General features: G+C 39.0%; 1 protein-coding gene across 1 annotated transcript in view; it reads left to right on the forward strand.

Annotated features, from left to right (window-relative positions):
* The window catches only part of cenpe (centromere protein E), a 120,682-nt gene that overhangs the window by 64,512 nt on the left and 28,543 nt on the right, over positions 1-27,627 (forward strand). The window contains exons 26-39 of the mRNA XM_072589169.1: positions 2,191-2,433; positions 2,962-3,165; positions 4,509-4,610; positions 8,064-8,321; positions 8,549-8,806; positions 9,013-9,270; positions 9,455-9,715; positions 11,560-11,820; positions 11,996-12,256; positions 13,310-13,570; positions 18,718-18,939; positions 19,254-19,436; positions 22,635-22,856; positions 24,178-24,408. Coding sequence (XP_072445270.1) covers positions 2,191-2,433; positions 2,962-3,165; positions 4,509-4,610; positions 8,064-8,321; positions 8,549-8,806; positions 9,013-9,270; positions 9,455-9,715; positions 11,560-11,820; positions 11,996-12,256; positions 13,310-13,570; positions 18,718-18,939; positions 19,254-19,436; positions 22,635-22,856; positions 24,178-24,408 — 3,225 coding nt within the window. The remainder of the gene's footprint in view (positions 1-2,190; positions 2,434-2,961; positions 3,166-4,508; positions 4,611-8,063; positions 8,322-8,548; positions 8,807-9,012; positions 9,271-9,454; positions 9,716-11,559; positions 11,821-11,995; positions 12,257-13,309; positions 13,571-18,717; positions 18,940-19,253; positions 19,437-22,634; positions 22,857-24,177; positions 24,409-27,627) is intronic.

The raw sequence follows: 27,627 nt of genomic DNA on the forward strand, positions 1-27,627 counted from the left end.
CCTGGAATCCTGCTATGAGTAACTCACTTCCTGCCTCCCGAAAAGTCTGTCCACTGTCCACCAGGCACAAATCAGGAATGCGATTTAACTACTCCCACTTGCCTGGATGTGTGCAGCTTCAACAACAGTCAAGAAATGTGACACCATCCAGAAGAAGCAGCCCACTTAATTGGCATCGCAACCACAAACACACTGCCTTCACGACTGACTGACAGTAGCAGCAGTGTATTGTATTTGAGATGTACTGCAGAAATTCAACAAGGACCTTTCTGCAGTCCTTTCCAAACCTGTGATCCTTCCACCTAGAAGGGCAAGGGCAGCAGATAACGGAAACACTACCACCTGAAAGATCCCCCTCCAATCCACTCACCATCCAGAAATATACTGTTGGTCCTTTAGGGTCGCTAAGACAAAATCCTGGAATACCCCTTCTAAAGGAATTCTGAGTCTACCTACAGCAAATGGATTCAGTTCATGAAAGCATCTCACCACCTAAAGGACAGTTAGAGATGGGCAACAAGTACTTGCCCATCCAGCAATGTCCACATTCCATGAATGAATAGAAACGAATGCTAGACTGCAATAATGGATGAGCAAATTAAAGCAACACAAAGCACTTCACAGAAGCATTATATAACAAAATAAGACGCCAACCCATGAGATGTTGGGTCATTTTAAGGATTGACTTAAAGGATACAAGGTGGGGAGAGGGAGGGAATTCTTAACCATAGAGCCAAGGCAACTGGAAACACAGCCACCAGTGGTAGAAGGATCAAAATTGGGGTAGGAGGTGCACCAAATGTCAGCATTGAAGTGTTTAGACTGGAGGGAAATAGAAATGGAGAAGGACCACCGGGAATTTTAGGACGAATAAGAAATTTTATGTCTTGAATTTTGCTGGACTGGAATCCAATGTAAGTCATTTGGCACAAAACTGATAAGTGAACAAGACTCAGTGCAAGACAAATTGTGGGAGGCAAAGTTTTGACTGACCTCCGGTTTAGAGTGTAGTTGGGGAAGACTAACCAGGACTCCATTGAATCGGTAGATTGGGACTTAGTGATTTTTATATTTAAGTGTAGGGGCAGATGTTTTAAGGGGTGGTGAACTCCCCACATCCACCATCTAAAACCTTTTCAAATCAGTAATGAATTAGGTGCTTAAGTGCTCTCTAGCACACTTCACTGGTGAGGCCCTTGATTAGATGAGAAGCTCCACTTCACCTGGAACTGCTGGCCAGTTTTTGGGGTGAGATGAGGTAACCACAGGGCAAAGATGAGGTGAGGGGAAGGGAAGGGCATGAAAGTAACTATCCATCTGAGCGGGTCAAGTGGAGGCCTTGCCAAAACTTGGCAGACACATAGCCTTGGTTTCCCCTCCTCAGGCCATCTTGCCTACCAGGAAAGCAGATAATCGAGCCAGCAGCAGGTTGAGGCCCTTAAATGGCTGACAGTTTTATTTTTTCAAGGGCTTTAGCAAATTAAGATTTTCATCCTTGGGCATTTGTGCCTAGAATTTGATAGCTGAGGTGGCAAGAAGGAGGCAAGTTTTTCAGCTGTGCCCGACTATTTATCCTTCCTGCCACTGCCAAAGAGGGAATAATTGGTTGCCTTTGAACTTTATGGGCTCAATGCTTGAAAGAGTTCCAGCTACAGGTTAGCCAAGACTGGCAAAGTCGGGTATTGTTCTGAGGGTGGCCATGGAGAAGGTATAAATATGTCTGGAAGTACAAACCTGGATATATTCCACAGAAGCTATTGGTAATTATTGCGTTTTGAATTTTGTATAAAGAGAATAGTTGATAGAGAAACAGTTACCTCTACAGATCCTATTAATTGGTTCAACTTATTATGAAAAACGCACAGTTCAATCTTCTGTGTTGCAGGTTGATACCCAAATGCTGTTTTCAACTGCAGCTTAGATTACATAAGTAATTGAATTAGTGTGTGCAGAAAAGATTTATACTGTAATTTTAAGTCATACAGTTTGACCTTAAAATCAAGGTCTTTAAGCAATTTAGAAGTTGTATAAGTCGCTGCATAGGCATGTTTCCTGAATTTTAAACACAGGAGCTGTGCGATGCAAATTAAGATGTATAGTATTACCATTGAGGTGGGCTGTTACATAAACAAGTGATAACTTCATGAAAAAGAGTACCTATCCCAGATTAAATTTACATGCTTTCAACAGGTACAAGCACTAACTGAAGAACTCCAAATGATAGCCTCTCAACATGATATTAAGAGTGAGAACCAAGAACTTGGGGTTCAAGACACAGAATTGCAAGAACAATTATTCAGCCAGCGTCTCCAACAGCTCGAGGATGAGAAATCTGCCTTAATGAAGGAGAATGAAGATCTCCAGGCCATTCTGGAAACTGTCAAAATAGAAAAGGATGCAGTGAAGAGCACCCTGCAAGGAAAAACTGAAATGGTGAGTTAATGTTTTTGAGTGCGCTGTATCACTCCCATTAGGGGGAGGCAATGGCCTAGTGGTATTATCACTGGACTGTTTGTCCAGAGACCCAGATAATCTGGGATCCAGGTTCAAATTCCACCACAGCAGATGGTGAATTTCAATTCAGTAAAACATATGGAAGTAAGAGTCTAATGATGACCATTGTCGTTTATTGTAAAAATTCATCTGGTTCACTAATGTCCTTTAGGGGAGGAAACTGCTATTCTTACCTAGTCTGGCCTACATGTGACCCTAGACCAACACTCAACTGCCCTCTGGGCAATTAGGGGCGGGCAATAAATGCTGGCCTATATAGCAACGACCTCCTTCTGAATGAATTTTTTTTTAAAAAAAGGTGCAGTTTATTTTCTGGTTACAAATTGGTTTGTATCAAGCTAATGCTCCCGAGTGAATCTATAAATGCCTAACACCAGTACTAAATTATTTCTGTTGTCAAATGTTTTGAAAATGGAGTGTGAATTTGGATATGCCTTTTGTGACCAGGAAGAAGAACCTTTGAATGCGACAATTATGCCTGAAACAGATAGCCAAGGTTTTGAGAAAGAGGATTTAACTGAACAGTTGCTCCTACTTCAGAAGAATTGTGGGTCCCTCAACAGTGAAAAGGAGGCACTGTATCAAGAACTGACAGCTCTTAAAGCTGAGAGAGAGCAGTTGAAGTGTGATCTTCAAGATAATATTGAAATGGTAACTTAAAAGGTTTCTTTTGTACCATTCAGTTAATTACCATAGGCTTTTGCTTGGGATTTAATATGTGTTATCACAATTAGCTGCTGAACTTAATTTTGTATCTTCCACATATTTTCTATCATTTGAAGTAAGTAAATGACCCATCCAGGGTACTTGGTAGAAAAGGTTTTTAAAAAATTACACTATTAAAATTCTTTATTGCATTTCCAACATTATAATGTCTCAATCTTCTGATAAGTTACATAATGTAGCTCTGTCAAAACTGAGGACCAAATCTGATTTGCTGGGTGGTTTTCTAGAGTTTACCTGACAACTGAGAATTGATGTCGACTGAGAAATTGTATTTCTTGGGATATGCATTAGGTAATGGTCAAAATGACACTCTTTTAATGAGATGTGAATTATTTAGTCTCCATTTCATATGAAAGAGTTAACACCAAGAGAACAGTTTTGAAAAAATGATGTTTTGTTAAAATACAAGGAATGAGAAACGACATAACTTTACTGTTCTGAAAAAGCCCTGTCTTGTCAGTCTTCTACTTCTGTGGCTGCTCATGTTAAATGGAACTCGAATTATGACACAGCTGCTTTCTGTTAATGCAGCTGCGGGAGGGACACTTGCTGAAAAAGCAAGCTCAGCCATTAAAAGCAATGTTTTTAAATCAAAACATGCTTTGTCCCAATTTTGATTAATCTCTAGGATTAAGATAAAAAAGCATTATATAGTAATTCAAATGCATGGGAACTCCATCGCATGAAGGGAGTGGAGAATGGAGATGTCAGGGAGAAGTAGCCACAAGGGCCCACTATTCCTCCTCGTTCCCATGTAACGTGGGTTCACAATGGTAAAATCAGTAGTTTTGATTTTCTGTTCAAGTGCATTGACAGGAGAGCCGTGGTTATTAACTTCCACTGTGCGTCCTTTTTGAAACAAGCTGTTGTCACGATACTATGGCTTTAAAAGTATTTTGTCCGTTTTATTTATGAAGAAAAGTTGAGACAAAGATGAACAGTAGTCTCCTCTAAGTCATTAAACAGCTTATAAGGCCATGGGGATTTTTTTCAAGTTGGAACAATGGAAGCATCTTGAATGGGTGGGGTCCAGCTCCCACAAAACCAGGAGTTTTAGTTGTCACTCTCTGCAGTTGTTGGGGTTTTGAAGCTTATTCCTCTCTGTTACAGCTAAAACCTCTGTTACAGCTAGAATTGCATGTGAGACAATCTATTTTACTAAATCTGCCTTTGCCAAATGTGTGTTTATGGGATGTTATTATATTGGACCAGTTAATTAGTATCTTGTTGAGTTATTTGGTTCCTGTGCTTTGTTTTTTTTTGTATAGTGTATAGAAAACCAGGCAGAACTGAGAAGTCTACATGACCAGCTAAAATTGAAGAAGAGTCTGACTGAAATGGAGTACTTGTTAAATGAAGAGAAGGAAAAGGTTGGACAAGTTTTTTGTGCATTTTTTTGGTTTTGTTACATTTACTTGAAAATATAAATTACATTTTACGAAAATTGACATTTTGAAGGTTTTTTTCACTTGTCGGGCATAGGTAAGTCCCTGGCTTAGCCAGCATTTGTTACCTGTCCCTAGTTGGCCTTGAGGTGGTGTTGAACCACTGCAGTCTGTGTCATCTGATCTTGTTTCTTTTTTGAGATCTTGTTATGACTAATGCAACTCAATATTTGCCAGTCATTTCAGAGAGCACTTCAGAGTTAACCACATTATCATGAGTCTGGAGCCTTACCTAAGCCAGACTGGGTAAGGATGGCAGATTTCCTTCCTTGAAGGACATTATTGAACCATTTTGGTTTTTCCAACAATCAGCAATGGCTTTGTTGTCATTAGCAAAACTATTTATTGAAGATAAGCTGAAGTAAGCCATTCACCTTCTCAAGCCTGCTCCGCCATTCACTAAGATCATGACTCAACTGATTGTGGCTCGCCTACTTTTCCCTCCCTATACCTCACCCAACAATCCTCGACTCCCTTTTCAACAAGAAAGCAATCTGTCTTGGCCTTGAAAATATTCAATAATCCAGCCTCCGTTCGTCTCTAGAATTCCATAAAAAAAAGCTCTCAATAAACACTTGTCCTAATTTCAGTGCTAAATAGAGAGCCCTTACCCCGTCTTTAAACTGTCACCTTGATCCAGATTGTCCCACAAGGAGAAATGTGCTTTCAGCATCCACCCTCATGACACCAATCTTACTCCCCAATCAGCTTTTCCTCCACTTGTCATGCTACACTTTTTGAGGCCATTCTGCTAACCTTGATCCACACCCTTCTCTGCCCTCCCACTTAACTTGCATTCATGAGAATTTACTACTTGCAGTAAGCCTTAGTTAAAGTTCCACCACTCCTCCACCACCACCTCCACCTCCACCTCCACCACCACCACCTCCCCACTCTTAATTCCCACTTGGAATCAAATTTTCTTTTGTATCATCAGTTCCATTTGTTCCATTCTGCTGAGGTCTTCTCACACTGATCATGCTCCTTATTGACTGCAGTGAATGCCTCCCCTTTTCGAAACGAGGTCTGTTCAGAAAAACATGTTCAGCCACAATAATCAACACCCCTTGAATTCTAGCAGGGTCAGGCAACTGCCTTCTTAATTTTTAGATTTAAGTTTTTTAGATTTTTATAAAGTTGTGCTTTATTTAACATCAAATTAGGACAGTAGCTTTTTAACTCTTAAAGTTGAACTTGAAAAGGGTATTAGCTGAATTTCCACTTTGAACAGCATTTCCAACAGTATAGTTAGTGTCTCACTCTGTGGTTTCATGCACACTGATTTGCTCTTTACATTTGCACCAGTTCCCAAAATCCAAACAGGATCTTGTTTGATTTATATCTCACTGAGGCTTTGTACAGCTGAAGCAGCACTTGCCTACTTTTATACACTCGTAAAAGTGTATGCCTGCAAACCTGCATTTTGTGATTCACAAGTGAGGACAACCAGTTTTTCTCTACAAAAATAGCATACCACTTAAGTATTCTTTTAGTCCAAGGACAACTTCACATTTTTGCCATGTAATAGTCATTCTGTCATATTTTTAACCTATCTAAATTCCTTTTATACCCTGTGTATCATCTTGACAGCTTGATGTTCTACCTAATGTTTGTACCATCTGCAAGTTTTAGCCAGCTTGCATTTGAGTCCTTCATCCAATTGATTTAAAATAGTTTGTAAATAATTGAGGCCCTAGCACTGATTTTTCTTTTAGTACAGTAGTTACAACTTGTCAATTTGAAAATGACTGTTTCCTGTACAAATCCTCTGTACCAATCCTCTATTCGTGTTAATGCTACAGCCAACATATTGACCACTTATTTTATGAAGTAATCTTTGGTTTGGCACCCTGTCAAAAGGATTCACATGTGTAGGTTCCCCTTTGTCCACCTTGCTTGTTACTTCCTCAAAGAACTGAAATAAATTAGGAACACCACTATTTTCCTGTTATAAACCAAGTTGACTATCCTTAATATTATTATTTTCTGAATGTTCTACTATTAACTCCTTCATAATGATATCTGGAATTTCCCAATTAGATTTTAGTCAAACTGTCCTGTAATTTCCTCCTTTCTTTTATCTTCCTTTGTTGAATCAGTGTCACATGCAATTTCCAATTAGCTAGGACTTCAGGAATCTATGGAATTTGGTGCATCTATTATCTCGGCTGCCATTTTTGTTTAATAATACAGGACATATCAGACTTGTTTCCAATGTGTTACTTCCTGCCTTTGTATCTCTTGATTTTCTTTTATTACTGGGATGTTTTTGGTCTTCTGCAATGAAGATGAGTGCACAAATCTGTCTTGCACTTCTGCGGTTTCCTCCTCATTATTGATTTCCCCAGTACTGTATTCTGATTGCAGCTGATTTGTAATTCTCGGCAAGTCTGATCCCAGAGTGAAATCTGGCCTGATGGATCAGGAGTTTAATTATTGCAGCTGATTACCATGGCTAGTCACAAAAACATATTCATACAGGCTGTAAAATGCACTTTAATAACTGAACATCAGTTTATTACAAAATGTAAATGTAAAGATCAGTTTCAAAAGATCTCAAAACAAACAGCAAAGTAGTATTTCGACCTGTATCCTAGCACTATCCCTTTTTAAAAAAAATTGGATCCCTGGGAAACATCCCTCCCATCTCAGCTCTTTAGTTTCTGACTTAACTGATGTTTCTGCTCCCTGATCTGTTGAAACAGTTTTAAGACTTTTTCCAAGATTGCAGAATGACGCCACCAAGGTGGATTCAATTTCCAGTCCGAGTCGAAAAGTGTGGCACTGGATAAGCAGAATAGGTCAGGCAGCATCCGAGAGCAGGACAGTCGACATTTTGGGCGTAAATCCTTTATCAGGAATGTGGGAAGGGGGAAACTGAGAGATAAATGGTAGTGTGTGTGGGGCACTGGGGCGGAAGATAGCTGGGAAGGTGCTGGATAGATGCAGGTGGAGGTGATTGTGATAGATCGGTGGGGAGGATGGAGCAGATAAATGGGAAGGAAGATGGACAGGTCCTGAGGGTGGTGCCAAGTTGGAGGATTGGATCTGAGTTGAGGTAGGGGGAGATTTGGAAACTAGTGAAGTTGATGATGTCGTATGGTTGGTCACCATAAAGGTCTCCCTTCTCAACTTTACCTTTTGCCTTAGAAGTTGTAACCTTCAGGTTAAAACACCCCCAGTCATCTCTAACCAGAGAGAAGCTCTATTCTCTGTTAGGACTATGGCAACTTGACCTTTAATGGACCATTCAAGAATACAAATTCAAAGGGTTAATCAATATTCCTACTGCATGAGAGGTGTGCTGTTACATAAACAATTAGTAACTTCATGAAAAAAGGATACCTATCCCAGATTAAATTTAAATGCTTTCAACAGGTACAAGCACTAACTAAAGAACTCCAAATATTAGCCTCTCAACATGATATTAAGAGTGAGAACCAAGAACTTGAGGTTCATGATTCCAGTAAGCAAGACACAGAATTGCAAGAACAATTATTCAGCCAGCGTCTCCAACAGCTCGAGGATGAGAAATTCTCCTTAATGAAGGAGAAGGAAGATCTCCAGGCCATTCTAGAAACTGTCAAAATAGAAAAGGATGCAATGAAGAGAGCCCTGCAAGAAAAAACTGAAATGGTAAGTTAATGTTTTTAAGAACTTGAAGTAAATATGGTTGGCCAGATTTTGCTGAGAAAGTAAAATCATCTGAATTTTGCCAGCACAAGAGTACAAATTGACCAGCCTGTACAGAAATATAACATTTGCTTTGTACAGTACTGCCCTATGAATATATCTAAAAATACATTCTTAAATTATGCTCTTAATAGTGCAGTTACACTTGTAATTTTTAAACGTTTTATTAGATACAAGAGGGAGGCGAGAAACTGCACTGTATGATACCTCAACATGATGTGCTGCCTGCTGAAAGTGAAGAACTTAGAGATCTGGTTTCCAAAGAGTCAAGTGCAGACATACAAGAGAAACTCAACTGGCAGCTCCAACAACTGAAGGATGAAAATTCTTCAGTAATAAAGGAGAAGGATGATCTCCAGGTGATGCTGGAGAATGTCATTGTACAAAGGGACAAAATGGAGAGTGCACTACAAGAAAAATCTGAGTGGGTCAGTTTATTCATTTTTAATATCCTAGATTATTAAATTGTAATACTAATCCAATTACCTTGTATTTTTGTATGCTCAGCTTTTTAAATGCAGGGTTTTTTTTTGTAGAACATCTATTGTGAACAGTATAACCTCATATGTGGAGGAACATCTTGAGGTATGCATCTTTGTAATATAGTTATGTCTGTAATTGATGCTTCTACCAGATGCAGGAACAAACTGAAGATCTTCAAAGTGTCATGTCTCAACGTGATAAGTTGCTTAGTGAAATTGAAGAACTGAGAGCTTCTATTTCCAAAGAACAAGGAGCAAAAATCGAGAATGAATTCAATCAAAGGCTCCAGCAAATTGAGGCTGAGTATTCATTGATCCTAAAGGAAAAGGATAATCTCCAAGAGACAGTACAGTGTGTCAAAGAAGAACGAAATGAAATGAAGAGCACACTACAGGAAATTACAGAGAAAGTGAGTTATTAATTATTCAAGTGACAAATATGCTATTTATTATGAAAGGCTTCTTGAATGTTCTATGAATTTTAGTCCTGTTAGTTTTCAAAATCTTCTAGTGTATTGTATCTAACTTCCTGAAAATATACAGACACTTAGAAATGTATGCATCTGTCAATGCAGCTCTGTCTGTTTCTATTAGATACAAAAACAAACTGAGGAACTACACCATGTAGTATCTCAGCGAGATGTGCTGTTTGGTGTAATTCAAGAGCTGAGAGCTTCTATTTCCAAAGAACAGAAAGCTGAAATTCAGGAGAAGGAATTCAGCGAGAGGCTTCAGCAACTCAAAAATGAAAAAGCAGCCATTGCAAAGCAGAATGATGATCTTCAAGCAATGCTGGAGAGTATTAAGTTGCAAAGGGATGAAATTAAGAACACCCTACAAGAAAACACTGAAAAGGTGAGTTCATTTTTATTAAAATCACTTTGGATAAATATAATGAGTTGAGATTTTTCTGAAAAGATAATGTCATCTGCTGGGTGTACTGCTTTTTGTCATTTTATATGAGGGATCTGGATGTGAACATAGGTATAGTCAGTAAGTTTGCAGGTGATAATAAAATTGGAGGCGTAATGGACAGCGGAAAAAGATTACCTCAGTAAAACGGAATCTTGATCAGAGGGACAGTGGGCTAATTGAGATAAATGTGAGGTGCTGCATTTTGGAAAGGAAAATCGGGGCTGGACTTATACACTTAATGGTAAGGTCCTGGGGAGTGTTGCTGATCAAAGAGACCTTGGAGTGCAGGTTCATAGTTCCATGAAAGTGGAGTCTCAGGGAGATAGGATAGTGAAGAAGGTGTTGGGTATACTTTTCCTTCAGAGCATTGACGAAAGGAGTTGGGAGGTCATGTTGCAACTGTACACGACATTGGTTAGGCCATTTTTGGAATATTGTGTGCAATTCTGGTGTCCCTCCTACAGAAAAGAATTAAAAGGATGTTGTCGGGTTTGGAGGATTTGAGCTATAGGGCGAGCCTGAATAGGCTGGGGCTGTTTTCCCTGGAGCGTCAGAGTCTGAGGGGTGACCTTCTAGAGGTTAACAAAATTATAAGGGGCATGGAAAAGGTAAATAGACAAGGTATTTTCCCTTGATTGGGGGTAAGTCCAGATCTAGAGGGCATCGGTTTAGGGTGAGAGGGGAAAAATTTAAAAGGGACTTAAGGGGCAACTTTTTCACACAAAGGATAGTCCATTGTATGGAATGAGCTGCTAGAGGCAGTGGTGGAGGCTGGTACAATTGTAATGTTTAAAAGGCATCTATATAGGCACGTGAATAGGAAGGGTTTAGAGGGATATAGGTTAAATGCTAGCAAATGGCACTAGAATAATTTAAGATATCTGTTGGCATGAACGAGTTAGACCGAAGGGTCTGTTTCTGTGCTGTACACTTCTGATTCTATCTGAATGGCATATGTGACTATTAATGAACAAATTAATTTGTAACCTTCAGTGAGTAGGAGATGATCTATGAATAGCAAATCACCAGAAGTCAGCATCTCAAAATGTAACTTCACCTTTTGCTTTTGATTTATGACAATTTGCAATTAATCTTCCTGTGATTTTCATTTGAGTTGCAGCAATTTACTTGCCTTTTCTTCCAGTAATTAGCAGCACAAGACTTTTATAGATTATTATTATTATTATTATTATTTGATGTCTCCTTGCTCAGAAAATGAGCCTTTGCTTTGTCCAATTAATTCAGTTAATCATTGGATTTAAAATATTTAAATTATTTTGTTTTCTTTTTGTTCTTTGTTTTACATTGATCCATTCTTTTCTCTTGATTTAAACCCGATTGAAAATGAGAATGAATTAAATGTCAGTCTCTTGATTCTGAAATTCTGTTGGTTCCAGAAATTTTAATTATTTGAGCTGACCTTCATCGAGGTGTCAGAAACCTGTTTCTCTTGCTTTTGCCATAATCTATTCATAATCCAAACGAAGCATTTTATAATCTAAATACATACAAGCGTGTTTAACAGGCCATTCCATGTAACCTTGCTCCAGCAAATTCTGGACAAAAGTTTCTTCATATTTGTGCATATTCTATCTTGTTGGAGTACATCTTCTATGTGTAGATTGCAATCTTGTGAAAATGTGGAGGAAGACATGGTGGAATGCATCTGGCAGTAATGGTTTTATAACTTTTACAGTTTGTTAGATTCAGGAGCAAACTAAACAATGCATTGCACACCTGGAAATGCAGTATGGTTTCATGTGTATTTTTGATACTTTTCTTAGATGCGAGAGCAAAGTGAGAAACTGCACTGTGTGGTGGCTGGGCGTGATGCACTGCTTCGTGAAATTGATCAGCTGAGAGCTCAAGTTTCCAAAGGGCAGTCTCCAGAAAATCTGGGAGAGAAATTTAACCAATGGTTCCAACAATTTGAGGATGAAAAATTACAAGTAATAAAGGAGAAGGAGGACCTCCAGGGGTTACTGGAGCGTGTCAAAACACAGAGCAATGAAATGATGAGTACTTTACAAGGAAACACTGAGGCAGTGAGTTCTAAATTTACACCTATGGAGGAAATATGATCATGAAGGGGATCTTTTATATTCAATAAATGTATTAACCAATTTTACAGCAACACATTTCCTTACCTTGAAAACCAGGGGGAGAACATTACAATGGTATGCATCTAGTAATATGGATTTCATTTTTAATGTTTGTTAGATTCATGAGCAAACAAAAGAACTGCGTCGTGTGGTATCTCACAGAGACGAACTGCTTGGTGAGATTGAACAGTTGAGAACGTGTGTTTCTAAGGAACAAGCAGTTAAAATTGAGGAGAAGAAGTTGTATGAAAGGCTTCAGCAATGTGAGGATGAAAAATCAATCCTAGCGAAGGAAAAGTGTGATCTTGAAGAGACATTAGAAAGTGTCAAAGTACAGAGGGATAAAATGAAGAGGACCTTGGAAGAAAACAATCAGGTGGTGAGTAACTAAACAAAAAGAAACTCAGAATTGCAAATGTTTTCCGTTGTCACAAAATTGCCATTTTGATTCTTTCAAGAGGGGACTTGCCGGAAAGGCGAGCATTTGTTGCCTGTTCAGAATTGCCCTGAAATTGATCCATTGCCTTAAACCAGTGTGGTCCTTCTAGTGCACGTATACCCACAGTGCTATTACAAAACGAGATTCAGAATTCTAATCCAGCACAAGTCAGGATGTTAAGTGACTTGGAGGAGAACTTCACAGGTGGTGGTGTTCCCATGCATCTGCCTTTATCCTTCAGACATTAGAAGTCACAGAGGAATACCTGCAATGTCACCCACCATCCAGGTTGTGAACTATATTGTTGATCATTCACATTTGCTGTGCTAAAATTCTGGAGCCCTCTTCCTCGCAGTACTGTGGGCTGACATAATATAGATTTCAGAGGTTCAAGGTACAGCTCACCACCAACTTCTGGAGTGCAACTAAGATGGGCAGTAAATGCTGGCCATGTCTGACCCTCACATTCCAAGTAAGATCGAAAATAAACACAACCATCTCCCTTTGTGCTTGGGGTGACTCCAGTAAGTGCAGTGAATTCCCGCGGCTTACTGCTGACTTCAATTTTGTCGGAGTTACTTTATGCCACACGAGGTTAAGTGCTGCCTTTAGTTTGAGGGTGATCACTGTTGCCTCACCTCTGGAACTGAGGTGGACAGTGTTTGGGGACCGAGGAGTCAGTTGCTATAAAATGGTTCCAACAGCTTGCGGATGAAAAATTACAAGTAATAGAGGAGGAGGACATCCAAGGGTTACTGGAGCATGTCAAAACAGAGCAATGAAATGATGAGTACTCTACAAGGAAACACCTGAGGCAGTGAGTTCTAAGTTTACACCTACGGAGGAAATATGATCATGAAGGGGATCTTTTATATTCAATAAATATATTAGCCAATTTTACAGCAACCCGTTTCCTTAATCTTGAAAACTAGGGGGAGAACATTACAGTGGTATGCATCTAGTAATATGGATTTCATTTTTAATGTTTGTTAGATTCATGAGCAAACAAAAGAACTGCGTCGTGTGGTATCTCACCGAGACGAACTGCTTGGTGAGATTGAACAGTTGAGAACGTGTGTTTCTAAGGAACAAACAGTTAGAATTGAGGAGAAGAAGTTGTATGAAAGGCTTCAGCAATGTGAGGATGAAAAATCAATCCTAGCGAAGGAAAAGTGTGATCTTGAAGAGACATTAGAAAGTGTCAAGGTACAGAGGGATGAAATGAAGGGGACCTTGGAAGAAAACAATCAGGTGGTGAGTACCAAAATGGAAACAAACTCAGAATTGCCAACTATTATATCATTTTCCATTGTCACAAAATTACCATTTTTATTCTTTCATATGAAGGGACCATTGCTGGAAAGGCTAACATTTGCTGCCCATTCAAATTTACCCTGCGAAATGGGATATTGATCCATTGCCTAAACCAGTGCAGTCCTTCTAGTACAAGTATACCCACAGTGCTATCAGAAAAGGAGATTCAGAATTCTAATCCAGCAGTAATGAAGGAACAGTGATAGAGTTACAAGTGATCGTGTTCCCATGCATCTGCCTTTATCCTTCAGACATTAGAAGTCACAGAAGAATACCTGCAATGTCACCCACCATCCAGGTTTTGAACTACATTGTTGATCATTCACTGTTGCTGTGCTAAAATCCTGGAGCCCTCTTCCTTGCAGCACTCAGTGAACTGATGTAATATAGATTTCAGAGGTTCAAGGTACAGCTCACCACCAACTTCTGGAGTGCACCTAAGATGGGTAGTAAATGCTGGCCATGTCTGACACCCACATTCCAAGTAAGATCGAAAATAAACACAGCCATCTCCCTTGGGTTGACTCCAGTTAGTGCAGTGAATTCCTTCTACTTACTGCTGACTTCAATTTTGTCGGAGTTACTTTATGCCACACTAGGTTAAGTGCTGCCTTTAGTTTGAGGGTGATCACTGTTGCCTCACCTCTGGAACTGAGGTGGACAGTGTTTGGAGACCAAGGAGGTGAGTTGCTATAAAATTCCCACCCTCCGACCCATTTTTGTAGCACCTCGTTATATAGCATATTGATTATAAATCTCTGGTCAATTGTAATCCTCCAGTTATTGATGATGGTAGAAAGTCAGTGACGGTGATGTTTTTTTGAATGTCATGGCAGATTGTATCAAGCTACGTTAATAGAGAGAATTGTTGCCCAATGCTTGAGTGATATTCCCTTGTCAGCCGCAACCTTAATGTAATCTACTGATGCCAGTGTCACAGCTGTACCGGAACAATTTGATGAGGGAGTGTGGCTAATTCTGGAAGATAAGTCTTAAGTACTGCCAGGATGTTGTCAGGGTGCAAAGCACTGCATTCAGCTGCTCTTGATTTCACATGAAATGAATTGTTTGAAGTCTAGTATCCATAATGCCTGGAGGAGGCAAAGATATATCATTTATCCAACACACATGAAGCAGGTTTTGCAGATGTTCAGCTTTGTCTTTTAAATTGACAAGTTGGGTATATTCCTGGAATTGCAACCTCCCATTTGATGATTAATTGTACATGGCCATTGAAAATGGATGTAGTGGAACTGAAGCACTTTGATCTGATCCAGGGGAGTGAACTGCACTTTTTCAGCAAATCCCCCTCCAGCCTAAGAAGATACCCTTCTCCAATGGAACAGTATCTATTTTCCTTTCTATACTATATTTCCATTTCTCTTGATCTACACACTTGAACAGCTGTATGCACCACGGTGTCATACTCTGTCCATTTGCTTCGGCTGGTTCGGTGCATAAGATCTTATATTGTAGTTTCAGAAGGTTTGCATTTGTTTTCATTTGCGTAAGGTGCTATTTCTTTCTATCGACTCTGTTGTGATGGCAGTTAGTAATGTTCTGGGTACTGAGGTTACAGCCTGAGATTGAATAAGACTCTCTTACCAATGACCTGCAATGTTAAACTTTTAGGTATGTTCTGAATTTATCCCATTAACTAGAGTTTTTGCCATAGATTTGTGTGATGCATTCAAACCTGCAGTGGTGATACTGTTTCAAGCAGATACATCTGCTGTAAGGATGAGATTATATAGGTTTTATCCTTGGTTTGCGCACTCACAATCTGGCACAGAACATTCTCGCAGATCTTTTCTTCAAAACCTGGTCAACTTAATGAGTAGTGGTATTACTGAACCACAATTAGTGAAGTTCTTAACTGAGAATAAATTTCTTGCTTCCTTCAATACTGATTCATTAGCTGTAGAAGACGGTACATGATGATCAACAGTAGTTTTCTTTGCCCACATTTTATTAAATGTCATGAGATTCCTGCTTTTGGCATCCATGTTAACAACTCCCATGTATGCTCTCTTTTGACTGTATTGCACTCGTCTACCACTTCTGGTGTCCATGTGCCATCTTAATGACTGGATACACCAGGGGATGGTGATGTGGAAGCTAGGACTTGGCTGCATGGTATAATTTAGTAAGTACAATTACTTGGCTGTTGCTTGATTAGCCTTTGTTAAGGATTAGCTCTTCAAACTGGCACATGTTCTCACACATTGATGATGAGGACTTTGAGTCAACTGGTCAGGCTGTGCCATTGTCATTTCCTGTCACACTTTCTTTGCCAAGCTGCCTATTCTTTGACTTTTTTGCAGCAGTTAGCTACAGCTAAATTTCAAAAAGCAGCTCTGAGTCAATTTTATTTCTGTAGGTTTAGAATTGCGTGAAGACCAAACTTGGTAAGAATGACAACTGATTTTCCCCCTTGAAAGGACGGTAGTGAGCTAGATTTATTTTTACAACAAATTTGTACTTCTGTTAATGGTTTCTCCCCCAGATTTATTAATTCATGAAGTTTAAATTCCACAGCTGTCTTGATAAAGTTTAGACTAAGGTTTCTGGATTACTAGTAAAATACCATTATGCTATTACACTACTGAGCCAATCTGCTGATCCTCACCTTTGAACTAATTTGTACATCATGTTGAATAATTTGTATGTCATGTTGAAATTTTGTTGTAAACTTTGAGGACAGCACAAGCCTCAGTAAAAGTACCTCAGTAGAATGGCCCAGCATATAAATACAAATACAGGTCATGTGTGTTATGTGGAAGAGTATATTTGCTGTTCCTGAGGTGCTCATCATTGTTCATGTCCATGTCCTTTTAAATCCTTCCAATTTATACCAAGTATATGGATACAGCATAAGTTTTACCTCTTAACTGCGTGCAAAGACTTGTGTACTGGAACCAGTCATTTCCTAAATCCTCCATCCCAATGCAGATTTGACACCGTCAGCTCCAAGTCAATGTGGAGAATTGGCTCTTGCCAATATGACTTTAGCCATATAAATCAAAATAATTTTAGGTATTTCTTTACAAAGTTTTTGGGTAATGGTGCTTGCAGTTGTGTGTACTAGTTGAACTATTGATGCATTTAAGGGGGAGCTTAATGCTTATATGAGGGAGAAAGGATGGGATGGGGAGGTTGGTGGAAAGAGATTTAAAGTAGGAAAGGCTTATTTGGAGTGTGAACAAATTCAATTGAGCTGAGTGACCTATTTTCATGCATTTAGCTTCCATATTGATTTTATCCTATTTGGCTGCCTAACAAAGTCATCAAGTGTTTTATTCTTTCAAGAAACCTGTTCAGCAACGCGTGGTTTGTATTCTGCTACTTGGCTGCAGATGACCTTGTAACCTTCATCCAGATATAGTAGTTAATGCCTGAAGAAAGGCAAGAGACAGTGCCCTCATTGTGATAGAAACATTGGGCTGAATAACTGTTTCTGACATATGTATCAAGACAATACTAAACAGCAAAAACAAACCAGGATTCATAAAGAAAATGAAAATTTGCAGAGAAGGAATTAAATCTGAGATGAAGGAAAATGGTTCTGAACCTCTGAGCTCAACCACTGTCAACCTAGGCCAATGCTTTCAAACTTTCTCAACTTTTACTCTATTGCCTCATTAGTGACCTTCCCTGCTATTCAGGTCAAGAATGAGCCTCTTCAGCAGGGGCATTCTGTGCTGGAACTATAACCCAGACCCAAAAAAAAACCTCAGTAGAATGGCCCAGCATATAAATACAAATACAGGTCATGTGTGTTATGTGGAAGAGTATATTTGCTGTATACTCTTTATATTTGCAAAAAAAACTATTTTTGCAGTCTTTTTCCTGGATTTGTTTTAATGTTATTGAGGGTTTTGGAATCCCTGATATCATAGAATCCCTACAGTGTGGAAACAGGCCCTTCGGCCCCACAAGCCACTACAGAACCTCTGAAGAATATCCCACCCAAACCTATTCCCCATTACTCTACATTTACCCCTGACTTAATGCACCTAACCTACACATCCCTGAGTACTATGGACAATTTAGCTTGGCCAATTCACCTAACCCCCACATCTTCGGATTGTGGGGGGGAAACCAGAACGTGTGGAGGAAACCCACACAGACACTGGGGGAATGTGCAAACGCCACATAGTCAGTCACCCAAGGCTGGAATCGAATCCGGGTCCCTGGTGCTGTGAGGCAGCAGTGCTAACTACTGAGCCACCGTGCCACCCCAAATATTTTCAGTAGTCCTGAGTGCCACCACCAAATGCTGAAAAGGACAACACCTTTACTAGATGCTGTCTTTTATATGGATGTGGCAGATTGCCCGACTGCTTGATTGTAAGGCCACTAAGCATAGTCTTTGGAACTGTTTTGGGAAACGGCAGAAACGCATACTCCTAGTCATTTGTTGTTTTCACTCTGGTATTCCTGCAAATTTTGATCCAATATTGTTGCCAGTTTTGAGAGTTGGAAGAAGTGAAGGGTTTGCTGCAGTGCAACATGAAAATTTTGAGGTTAACATTGTACCCTCGTATTTTGGTTAGGGTGAATTGAGGAGACGAAAGGGGTTGGGAAAAGCAGTGTTTTTGCTATGTCATCTAATCCTGTTGATAAAAATCTGGAATCTGTCATTTACCCACAGAAGTATAATTGGAATTAAATTAACACCAAACGGTCAGTTACAAGTGAGTGAGATGTCTCAATTGAGGAAAGGTGCTGATCATACTTCAGCAACATAAATCTGTGTTTGTTAATAATTGGCTCCTGAGATTATGGTCTATTTCAAAATAACCATTAAGGGCAAATAGTTGCAATGCTGCATTAAGATGTAGACGCAATCTTCATTTACAGTACAAATAACTTCATCTGAGTGTTGAAACAATTTGGTTACTAAGAGTAACAGCTTCCTGCTTCTAATTCTGAATGAGGCATCTGGGAGCCTGGAAAACCCTTGTGCTTTCTCATTTCAATATGAAGATTATTCAAATCTAAGAGAAATTGGAGTAATGTTTAAGTTTCACTCGTCATTTTGCAACATTTTGTGTATGTCTGACATCATGGAATCTTTCCAACAGTTGCTCAAGTGGACAAACGAACTTAACGGTGTAAGAAGTCACCGTGACCAGCTGCTAGTTGAAATTGAGCAGTTGAAGGATGAAGTGAAGAAAGTGGAACTCTTGCGACGAGAATCTAATGATCAATTTGAGAGAGAAACACAATCCATAACGATGCAGAAAGATGAGCTGCAGTTGCAGATGGATAAAATCCAGAAAGATCTTTGTGAAAAGGCTGAAATGGTGAGCAATGGGATTTTGAATTCCACTAACTTTCAAAGTCTAAAAATCTTGTTTCTCATAAAATACTCTTGGTTTTCTGTAATGCATGAGCAGTTTGGTGTGTTGAATCAGGATGATGACTGCAGCTTTAATAGTTTTCCTAATTTTTGTGACTTTCTTTTGAGTTCACAGTGGTCTGAACACACTGTCAAGAAATGTAGTTAGAGTAAACAAGCCAGAAACAGTGGACAATTGCGTATGAAATCCTTGGGTATCTGTGCATTAGACTTGTTTATTTTTGATCATGTTTTTAATTCTTGAATAATTGCAAACAGCTTATGATCGAGGAAAGAAGAAATGAAGAGCTCAAAACACTTGTCACAACCTTGGAGAAACAAATTGTCACGTGGAAAGAGGAGAAAATACAAATTGTATCCACTAAATCAGAAGCTGATCCAGTTGAAGCAGAAATTAATAAACTTAGCAATTATCTCCAGGAAAAAGATCATCTATTACAAGTATGGTTTTTACAATATTACTGTACTGGTAATACTCTGTTGTAAGGCATAATCTTATTGATATGCAAGTGAGGAATGAAGTAAGATGGTCTGGAACCCTATCTGAATTAATGTAGATATCAGCTTTTCTCCTTGTGGCTGTTTGTTCAGACATTGTCTGAATGAGCTGATGCAATTTGCCCTAGCAACTGGCTAGTTATTGTGAATTGTGAGGAAATATATTTTTTCATTGTTGTTCATCCACATCACTAACTTCGAGCTTTATCCAAAATGGGAGAGGTACTGCCATTGAGTTCAATTCAATATGCAGCATGTTTACAGAATGCTGCCTTTTTGCAACAGTTTCCTTAAAGCATAATTTACGCATCATTGCAGATCATTTTCAAAGGTGGAAGATGTCTGTTTAAGATTGCTGTATGTAAAGTGTGATTTTTGCCATGTTCCTCTTAATTTATATGTGGGAATGTCTGCAAGTCTTTCTGAACAAGCAAGGCACTAGTGATCTAAGCTGATAAAATGCAAGCTTCAGAGGGGAAAAAAAACATGAACCCTCTGAAGCATCAGTTAAAAGAAGCTTTTGCAGATTAGATCTTAACGTGATTCCTTTCACATGACTATTCAATACACTTGTGTGAAACCCAATTATATTATGTAACAGTAACACAGGAGAGAACTGGTCAATGTATTAACAAAGTTTGCTTGCTCTGAACAGTCAGTTCAAAACAATATTTCTTCTTCTTTTAAAAAGTAAACTCCACTGTTCTAACAGTGGTAGAATAGATGACCACTTAATATTTTGCAACCAGTTAAAATCAGTATGATCTATTCATTTTTAAAATATTAGTGACAAAATTATGTATAAAAATGGTTTACGAGAATGGATCCGGGGATAAGGAACTTCAGTTATGAGGACTGGAGAGGTTGAGCCTGTTAACACTGGAGAGGAGAAGGCTAAGAGGAGATATGATGATTTCCAAAGTCATGGGTCTGAACAGTAGATGGGAAAGAATTGTTCCCATTCAAAGGATTGAGAATCATGGAATAGATTTAATGTTTTGCAAAAGAAACAAATTTGAGATGAGAGAGCTTTTCTCATCATGACTAGTTAGGATCTAGAGTTCATGATCTGGACGTATGTGGAGGCAAGTTTGATGCAGGCAATTCATACAGCACTAAGCCAAAATACTCAGCTGGTGCTAATGTAAGTAAGCAAGTCAGTAGATCACTTTTCATGAATTGATATGCTGCAGGATTAAAACAGTGGTGTTGAATTGTAGTAGCCTTTTGACATTAAAATTTTGAATACTGGAGGAAAATGGCTGTTTAATAGTTTCCAATTTTTAAAAAGCCATCTCTAAATAAACATAGAATTGATGTGAATTAAACCAAGTGACTGCCAATTTTAGTCCACCCTTGAATATGGGCAATCTCCCCTGAGATGCTACAGTGAGCAATAAGCTGAAGATATTTCTGCCTCTGGCTGTTAGTCAGTGGTTCTTGAGAAAGTAAGCAAAGGTAGACAACATCATTTTCTAACTCAGCTGCTAAATTTCTTAAGACCAGTTTGCCTAGTATACCCAGTCTGGGACGGTGTGAAATATGGCCATTTAGACATAATATTCTTGGGACCTTAATAGTCAAAGGTTTGCAGAATTTTGGAGGATTTTTCTTGCATTTAATATTGAATTGGATAGTTAATCTTCCAGGCATTAGTATTGTAACTCAAGGCCTGGTATAAGCATGTGCTTGATGATATGTCACATAGAAGGTGGGAGCAGGAGGAGGCCATCCAACCTTTTTAAGCCTGCCCCACCAATCAATATGATTGATTAATGTTATGAGGTGTAGGTGTGTACTGTACCTTTTTAAAAGAGTTGAAAAACTAGCAAGGACTGACCGAAAACATAGTCCTGAACAAAGTAAAAATGTTGGTTGAAACAAATAGCTGGTTGTGGTGTTATGGAACAAAAACAAATCCCAATTCAGCCAATCAGTTTAAATTATGCCCAAAAAAAACCAAAATCCAAACAAATTTGAAATATAATGGTTTTGATATTAAAAGCAATTAAATGATCTGATGTTTAGGTGTATAAAACTAGACATTTGAATAGTTAGGGAAAGAACTGCCAAGAAAACCAATAAGTACAGACTGCTAGTAGAAGAGCTCTCTGAAAGGTACCTGTCCATATGGAAGACCTGTGAAGCAGAACACTGAAGGAAAGGTGACAGAGGAAAATCTGCAGAGGAAGATACAAAGAAAATTCGACAGCTGGCTGGTTTTGAAAGTTGAATTTTTTTTTGTAAATCTTAATTGGGGTTTTTTATCGGACCAGTACTGTAGAGTGGTAGGTAAAAGATAGGTTTAAGAGAAAGGAGTAGTAGATTGAAACACCAGCAATGCTCTTTGTTGGACTTAAAGAATAAAATTGTTAATTTTTACTTCGTGAAATCTGGGATTGTTTTATGCCTCTTGAAACTTAACTGATTACAGCATAAGGTGAGCTTCTCTTTGTATCGCGTTTAAATTAGCAGATGGGTTTACCCCATGTCCTAACATTGAACATCGAACTTAATACCCTAACTTGCCCTCCCTCCCTCCCTCCATATCCCTTGATCTTTTTATCCACAAGACCTAAATTCGCTACCTCTTTGAAAACATTTGATATGTAGGCCTCAACCACTTTGTGGTAGTGAGTTCTACAAACTCACCAGTCTGGGTGAAAAAATTCCTCCTCATCTCAATCCTAAAAGGTTTACCCTTCTCCTTTAAAATATGGTTCCTGGCTCTTGGACCCCTTCCACCTCACCCCTCCCCTCCCCTCCCCTCCCCTCCACCCTCCCCCCACTCACACACTCGGACGCACATGCGCACTTACCCCCCACCCCCCCCTTTTTTTTTTCTCTCACACGTGTGTACGCACACTTCGTCCCTCCACCCTCGCACACACCAAACTCTAGGTGTGTATTACAATGTGGTGGTGTTATCATTTGATTGGCATGTCACTTTCGCATTCCATTCTGTTTCAGCTGAAGTGTGTCCTTGATCTGTTATAACTCATGACTGCTAGCAGTATTGAACCTGATGTGTGATTTTTGTCAGTTAAAATTATTTTATAGTCAACTGACCTCCATATAACATTGATATTCACTACCTCTGTACTTGACTGAATTAATTTACTATTTTTTTTTGTTATTCAGACTGCATTTCAGAGTTTATTTGAATTGGAAAATGAGTACAAGATTGGACTAGCTAAAACTGATCAGGAATTCTCGAGAGAGATGGAGGCTTGGAAAGAGCTACTGCTCAGAATTTGTTCTGAAGTGCCTGAAGGATCAGCAGAATCAATACACATTGTAAAACTACGGGAAGAAAATGCAAAACTATATGAAAAACTTATGTTGTGGAGAAGTAATTTTATGGTACTTGATGAATTAAATTTTATTCAATGGTAGAGATTGTAGGTTTGGTTTGATGTTCCGTTAACTTATTCCAACAGTAATGGAGATCTTATCAATTTTATATACAGTTCGATATTAATCCGTCACACTCTAATCCAACTTCTCCTCCTTGAGAGTAGAGTCACAGGTAAATAGGATAGTGAAGACTGCATTCGGTATACTTTCCTTTATTGGTCAGAGCTTTGAGTATAGAAGTTGGGAGGTCATGTTGCAACTGTACAGGACATTGGTTAGGCCACTGTTGGAATATTGCGTGCAGTTCTGCTCTCCTTATCGGAAAGATGTTGTGAAACTTGAAAGGGTTCAGAAAAGATTTGCAAGGATGTTGCCAGGTTTGGAGAGTTTAAGCTACAGGGAGAGGCTGAATAGGCTGGGTCTGTTTTCCCTGGAGTGCTGAGGGGTGATCTTTATCGAGGTTTGTAAAATCATGAGGGGAATGGATAGGATAAACCGACAAGGTCTTTTTCCTGGGGTGGGGGGAGTCCAGAACCAGACGTTTAGGGTGAGAGGGGAAAGATATAAAAGAGACCTAAGGGGCACAGGGTGGTGCATGTATGGAACGAGCTGCCAGAGGAAGTGGTGGAGGCTGGTAGAATTACAGCATTTAAAAGGCATCTGGCTGGGCATATAAAAAAGAGGGGTTTAAAGAGATATGAGCCAAGTGCTGACAAATGGGACTAGTTTAAGTTAGGATATCTGGTCGGCATGGATGAGTTAGACCGAAGGGTCTGTTTCCATGCTGTACATCTCTGACTCTAACACTCTAATTGTAGAGTTTCGGTGATGATCAGCACCAAAATGATTGTTTGCACACTAAGAATTATGTGGCAGTTGCCCGAATGTGACATTTCGTAACGTGGAAAGAATCGCAGTCTTGCGATGGCTTACATCAAATGCTTGGTTGTGAACTGAGCCTAATTTTAACTTGTAAATAGTTTCTAGTCAAAGTTGATTACCTGTGCTATCAGGGAGGAAGTGAGGATTGCTGATGCTGGAGATCGGAGTCTCCATTGTGAAGAGCTCATGCTCGAAACGTCAACTCTCCTGTTCTCGGATGCTGCCTGACCAGCTGAGCTTTTACAGCGCCATAAGTTTCCACTACCTTTTTCCATCAGTATGCAATATTATTGTAGGCATTTCTGGTGTTAGATTTTCACTTTTATTGGTGTTTAATTGAAAAAAGTAATAAATTTTAGGATCTAATCTAACTTTTAAGATAAAAATATTTCCATAAAGCTGTGTTTATTTCACAACTGAGCCTTTTTCTGTGCTTCTGCAACAGAGAGTGATGAGCACTGTGCCACCTCGTGTGAAGAACTATCAGAAACCTATTAGGAAATGTGATGTGAGTCTAGCAGATGAGAAAAAGAAGAATGAAGAATTGCTCTTGCAGTTGCAGGCTCTGAGAAAGCAAGTATCTGATCCATCAGAATCGCAATTAGTATCAGTCGAGAAGAACGCTGAAATAAGAAGAATTTCGGCCTTAATTGCAAATAAAGAACACCACTTAGAGGTTTGTATTGTTCTCTTGATAATTGTTAATTATCAGGGAGCTAGAACATTGCAATTCCAAGATTTTGTTTAAACTTTGAAGATTTAAGTGTTTAGGTGCAAATATTATTCATGTGACTGCTGACCTGACTCCAGAATGTTATATTCACCTTCCTGGTGTAAGGATACAGAATGTCACTGGTTACAGAGCCCTCTGAAAGGAGAGGGTGATTATTAGTGGCTATAATCCATATTAGTAGAAAACTAAAATTCTGCATTTAGATTTTAAAGAGCTAAGGAAATAGCAAGACCTCTCAAATCATAATTTGGCAAGTTGCACTTACTAATAAGTAATGAACCAAGTCCGTGCAGATGAATCTGTGACTGGAGAAAACCTGAGCATAGATTCACTAGTGAAGCTGGAAACATAAGACAGAAAATTAGTCAATGAATTTGGAAAGCAGAGGATTCAAAGGTTAGAAATAGACCAGAGAATCAGTTTTTCCTACCTAGTTTCTCACTCGTATTCTCAATCTCATTCATACTGTCCGTATCTATGTTTTTAAACGGAATTAAGCCATTGATGTTGATGGGTGGCACGAAACTCTCAACTGCTTACTGTATAAAACAGTATTGAACAGGCTTCCTTGTGGCACAATGGTAGCATTCCTACTCCTGACCGGGTTCATGTCCCATCTGCTCCAGCTGTGTGTAATAGCGCTGAACAGCTATTGATTAGAAAAATGGGTATAAAGATACTGATTCAAGATATTGATAAAAATTGTATAACTGCTCTTTTAATAAGCTTAGAATCAGTAATTAAGTTAATTAAACTGTCATTCCTACAATATCTATTGATGATGTTGATTTCTTGGGAAACTACTTACCTGTAGTTTCGGGGAAGCTTGCTAAGGCTTTTTAAAACACCGATGCTTTTTCAGGTACTGTTCAGCTCTTTTGTTCTCTGTATATTAAGACCATAAGACCTAGGAGTGAAAATAAGGCCATTGGGCCTATCGAGTCCACTCTGCCATTCAATCTTGGCTGATGGGCATTTCAATGCCACTTACCCGCACTCTCTGCGTAGCTCTCATTTTCCTTGCAAGATAAAGAATTTATCAATCTCTGCCTTGAAGAGATTTAATGTCCCGGCCTCCACTGCGATCCATGGCAATGAATTTCACAGGCCCACCACTCTCTGGCTGAAGAAATGTCTCCTTGGTTCCGTTTTAAATTGACCCCCTCTAATTCTAAGGCTGTGCTCATGAGTCCTGGTATCCCTGTCTGAGCGAAACAAATTCCCAGCGTCCACCCTTTCTAAGCCATGCATTATCTTGTATGTTTCTATTCAATCGCCCCTAAATCTTCTAAACTCTAATGAATACAATCTTAGGATCCTCAGCTGTTCATTGTATGCTAGGCCTACTATTCCAGGGATCATCCGTGTGAATCTCTGCTGGTCAAGCTCCAGTGCCAGTATATCCTTCCTGAGGCATGGGGCCCAAAATTGGACACAGTATTCTCAATCAGGGCAAGTATCTTTTGGTGGGCAAGCGTCTTTAAAAGTATCTTTTTAGAGTGTTTTCCAGTTTGATTGTAATGATCAAAAACTTCATGGAGTTCAAAAGCAGGTAATTTTGCAGAAAAAGATTACTTGGCACTTGAGAATATTAATCAAAGGAGACTAACTAGGTAAGTAAGCTAAATGGCAATTATTCACACAAGTCTTATCTCAGTTTTTTCATGAATATGTAGAAAAGGTTTTCACTGCTTGGTGAATCCCAAACAAGGTTGTAGTATTTTTGATTTTGCACATTATCATGGATGTTGTAACACAAGTCTTGAATATGTTATCCCAACAGGTTTTGGCTGCTGAGTCAAATAAAACATTTAATAGTAAAACAAATAGATTTTTATTAGATAAGGAATAGGTAAATAGAGTTGCTGTATAGATCAGCTGTGATCCAATTGAAGGACCAGACAGGCCAGAAGAGTGAAATTGTCCATTGCTATTCTTATAAGAAGTCTTAACTTTATCTGAGAATGCTCAATAGTTTATACAAGACATTTCAGCTCTTTTGTTGGCTGGAGGACCATCTTTCTTGCGCGTTGCTCCATGATTTGGAGCATTTGAATAATGTATAGCTAATTTCTCTAATTTTCTCTAATTGTTGGAATGTATGCATAAATTCATTGCTGTTAGTTCTCTCTGTCGAAGTTACTAGTTATTCAGATAATGGCTTGAATATTCTTTTACAGGGAAAGAAAATTGTTTAGCCAGGTTTTCCAATTTTATTTCAAATTAATACTGAGGGAAAAGGTGTAATAAATAAGAACCAAAATGAAATATCCGTTTTTGTTTGGAACATCACTAAATCCCCGGAAAAGAGAATGATGACTAGTTACTGTTAAGTCAAATACAATAATTATTTAGACCGTTTCTGCCATTGATTCTTCTGAAAGCTCCAAAAATGATATAGTCGCTTTCTGCAACGGGACGATTAAACTCTTCTGGAGTAGATGTGATTATAACATTGATAATGGACTTGGATCATGATACTTTATATGTGATGCTAAAATATGTTTTTAAAGTAGCACACTAGTGCTGTGGTTCTGAAGCTAAAGTTTAATTCTGTGCCATCTATTGTAAATATTGTAATGATTGACTCACTCAGATATTCTGGTCAGTAACAATGTTTGATGTATTGCTGCTGCCTGTGAAATGTTCTGTCCTCCAGAAGAACTTCTTGGTTTTTGACTAGGACTAGGCTGAAGCAGAAGTGGATCAGTGCAGCAACAACAGGATATGAGAATGGAAGGGTGGAGAGGGTCACTTAGACCTTGCATGTCACTAGCTGCAATATTCAGAAGTTTTTAAAAGTCTGTTAAAAAGTGATCAAGTGCATGGGGATGGTGAGGAAGAGAGGCCGTTGTTGTGGTACTTTGTTGTGTGTCGCTAGCTAATCAGAGTTTGGTCAGGTATTAAACTGTGCAACTTTTCTGGAACTATCTGGCATAAGTCTTCAGGCCAGAGCTCAGTATCAAAGACTTTTGCAAAGGTTCCAAGGTAGTGAAAAATTGGCCCATCAGAACTTCCCAGGCAATTTCTGTCCACATCTATCTGTATTTCATGGAAGTATACATATCTTACCACTTGCATCCCATTCCTTGTGATCTGGATAGCAGAAGACTTGGCCTATCAAATGTAACATTTCCATTTCATTAGCATCACAGTAACAAT

Source organism: Chiloscyllium punctatum, chromosome 2 (genome assembly GCF_047496795.1).
Source record: "Chiloscyllium punctatum isolate Juve2018m chromosome 2, sChiPun1.3, whole genome shotgun sequence".
Lineage (NCBI taxonomy): Eukaryota > Metazoa > Chordata > Chondrichthyes > Orectolobiformes > Hemiscylliidae > Chiloscyllium > Chiloscyllium punctatum.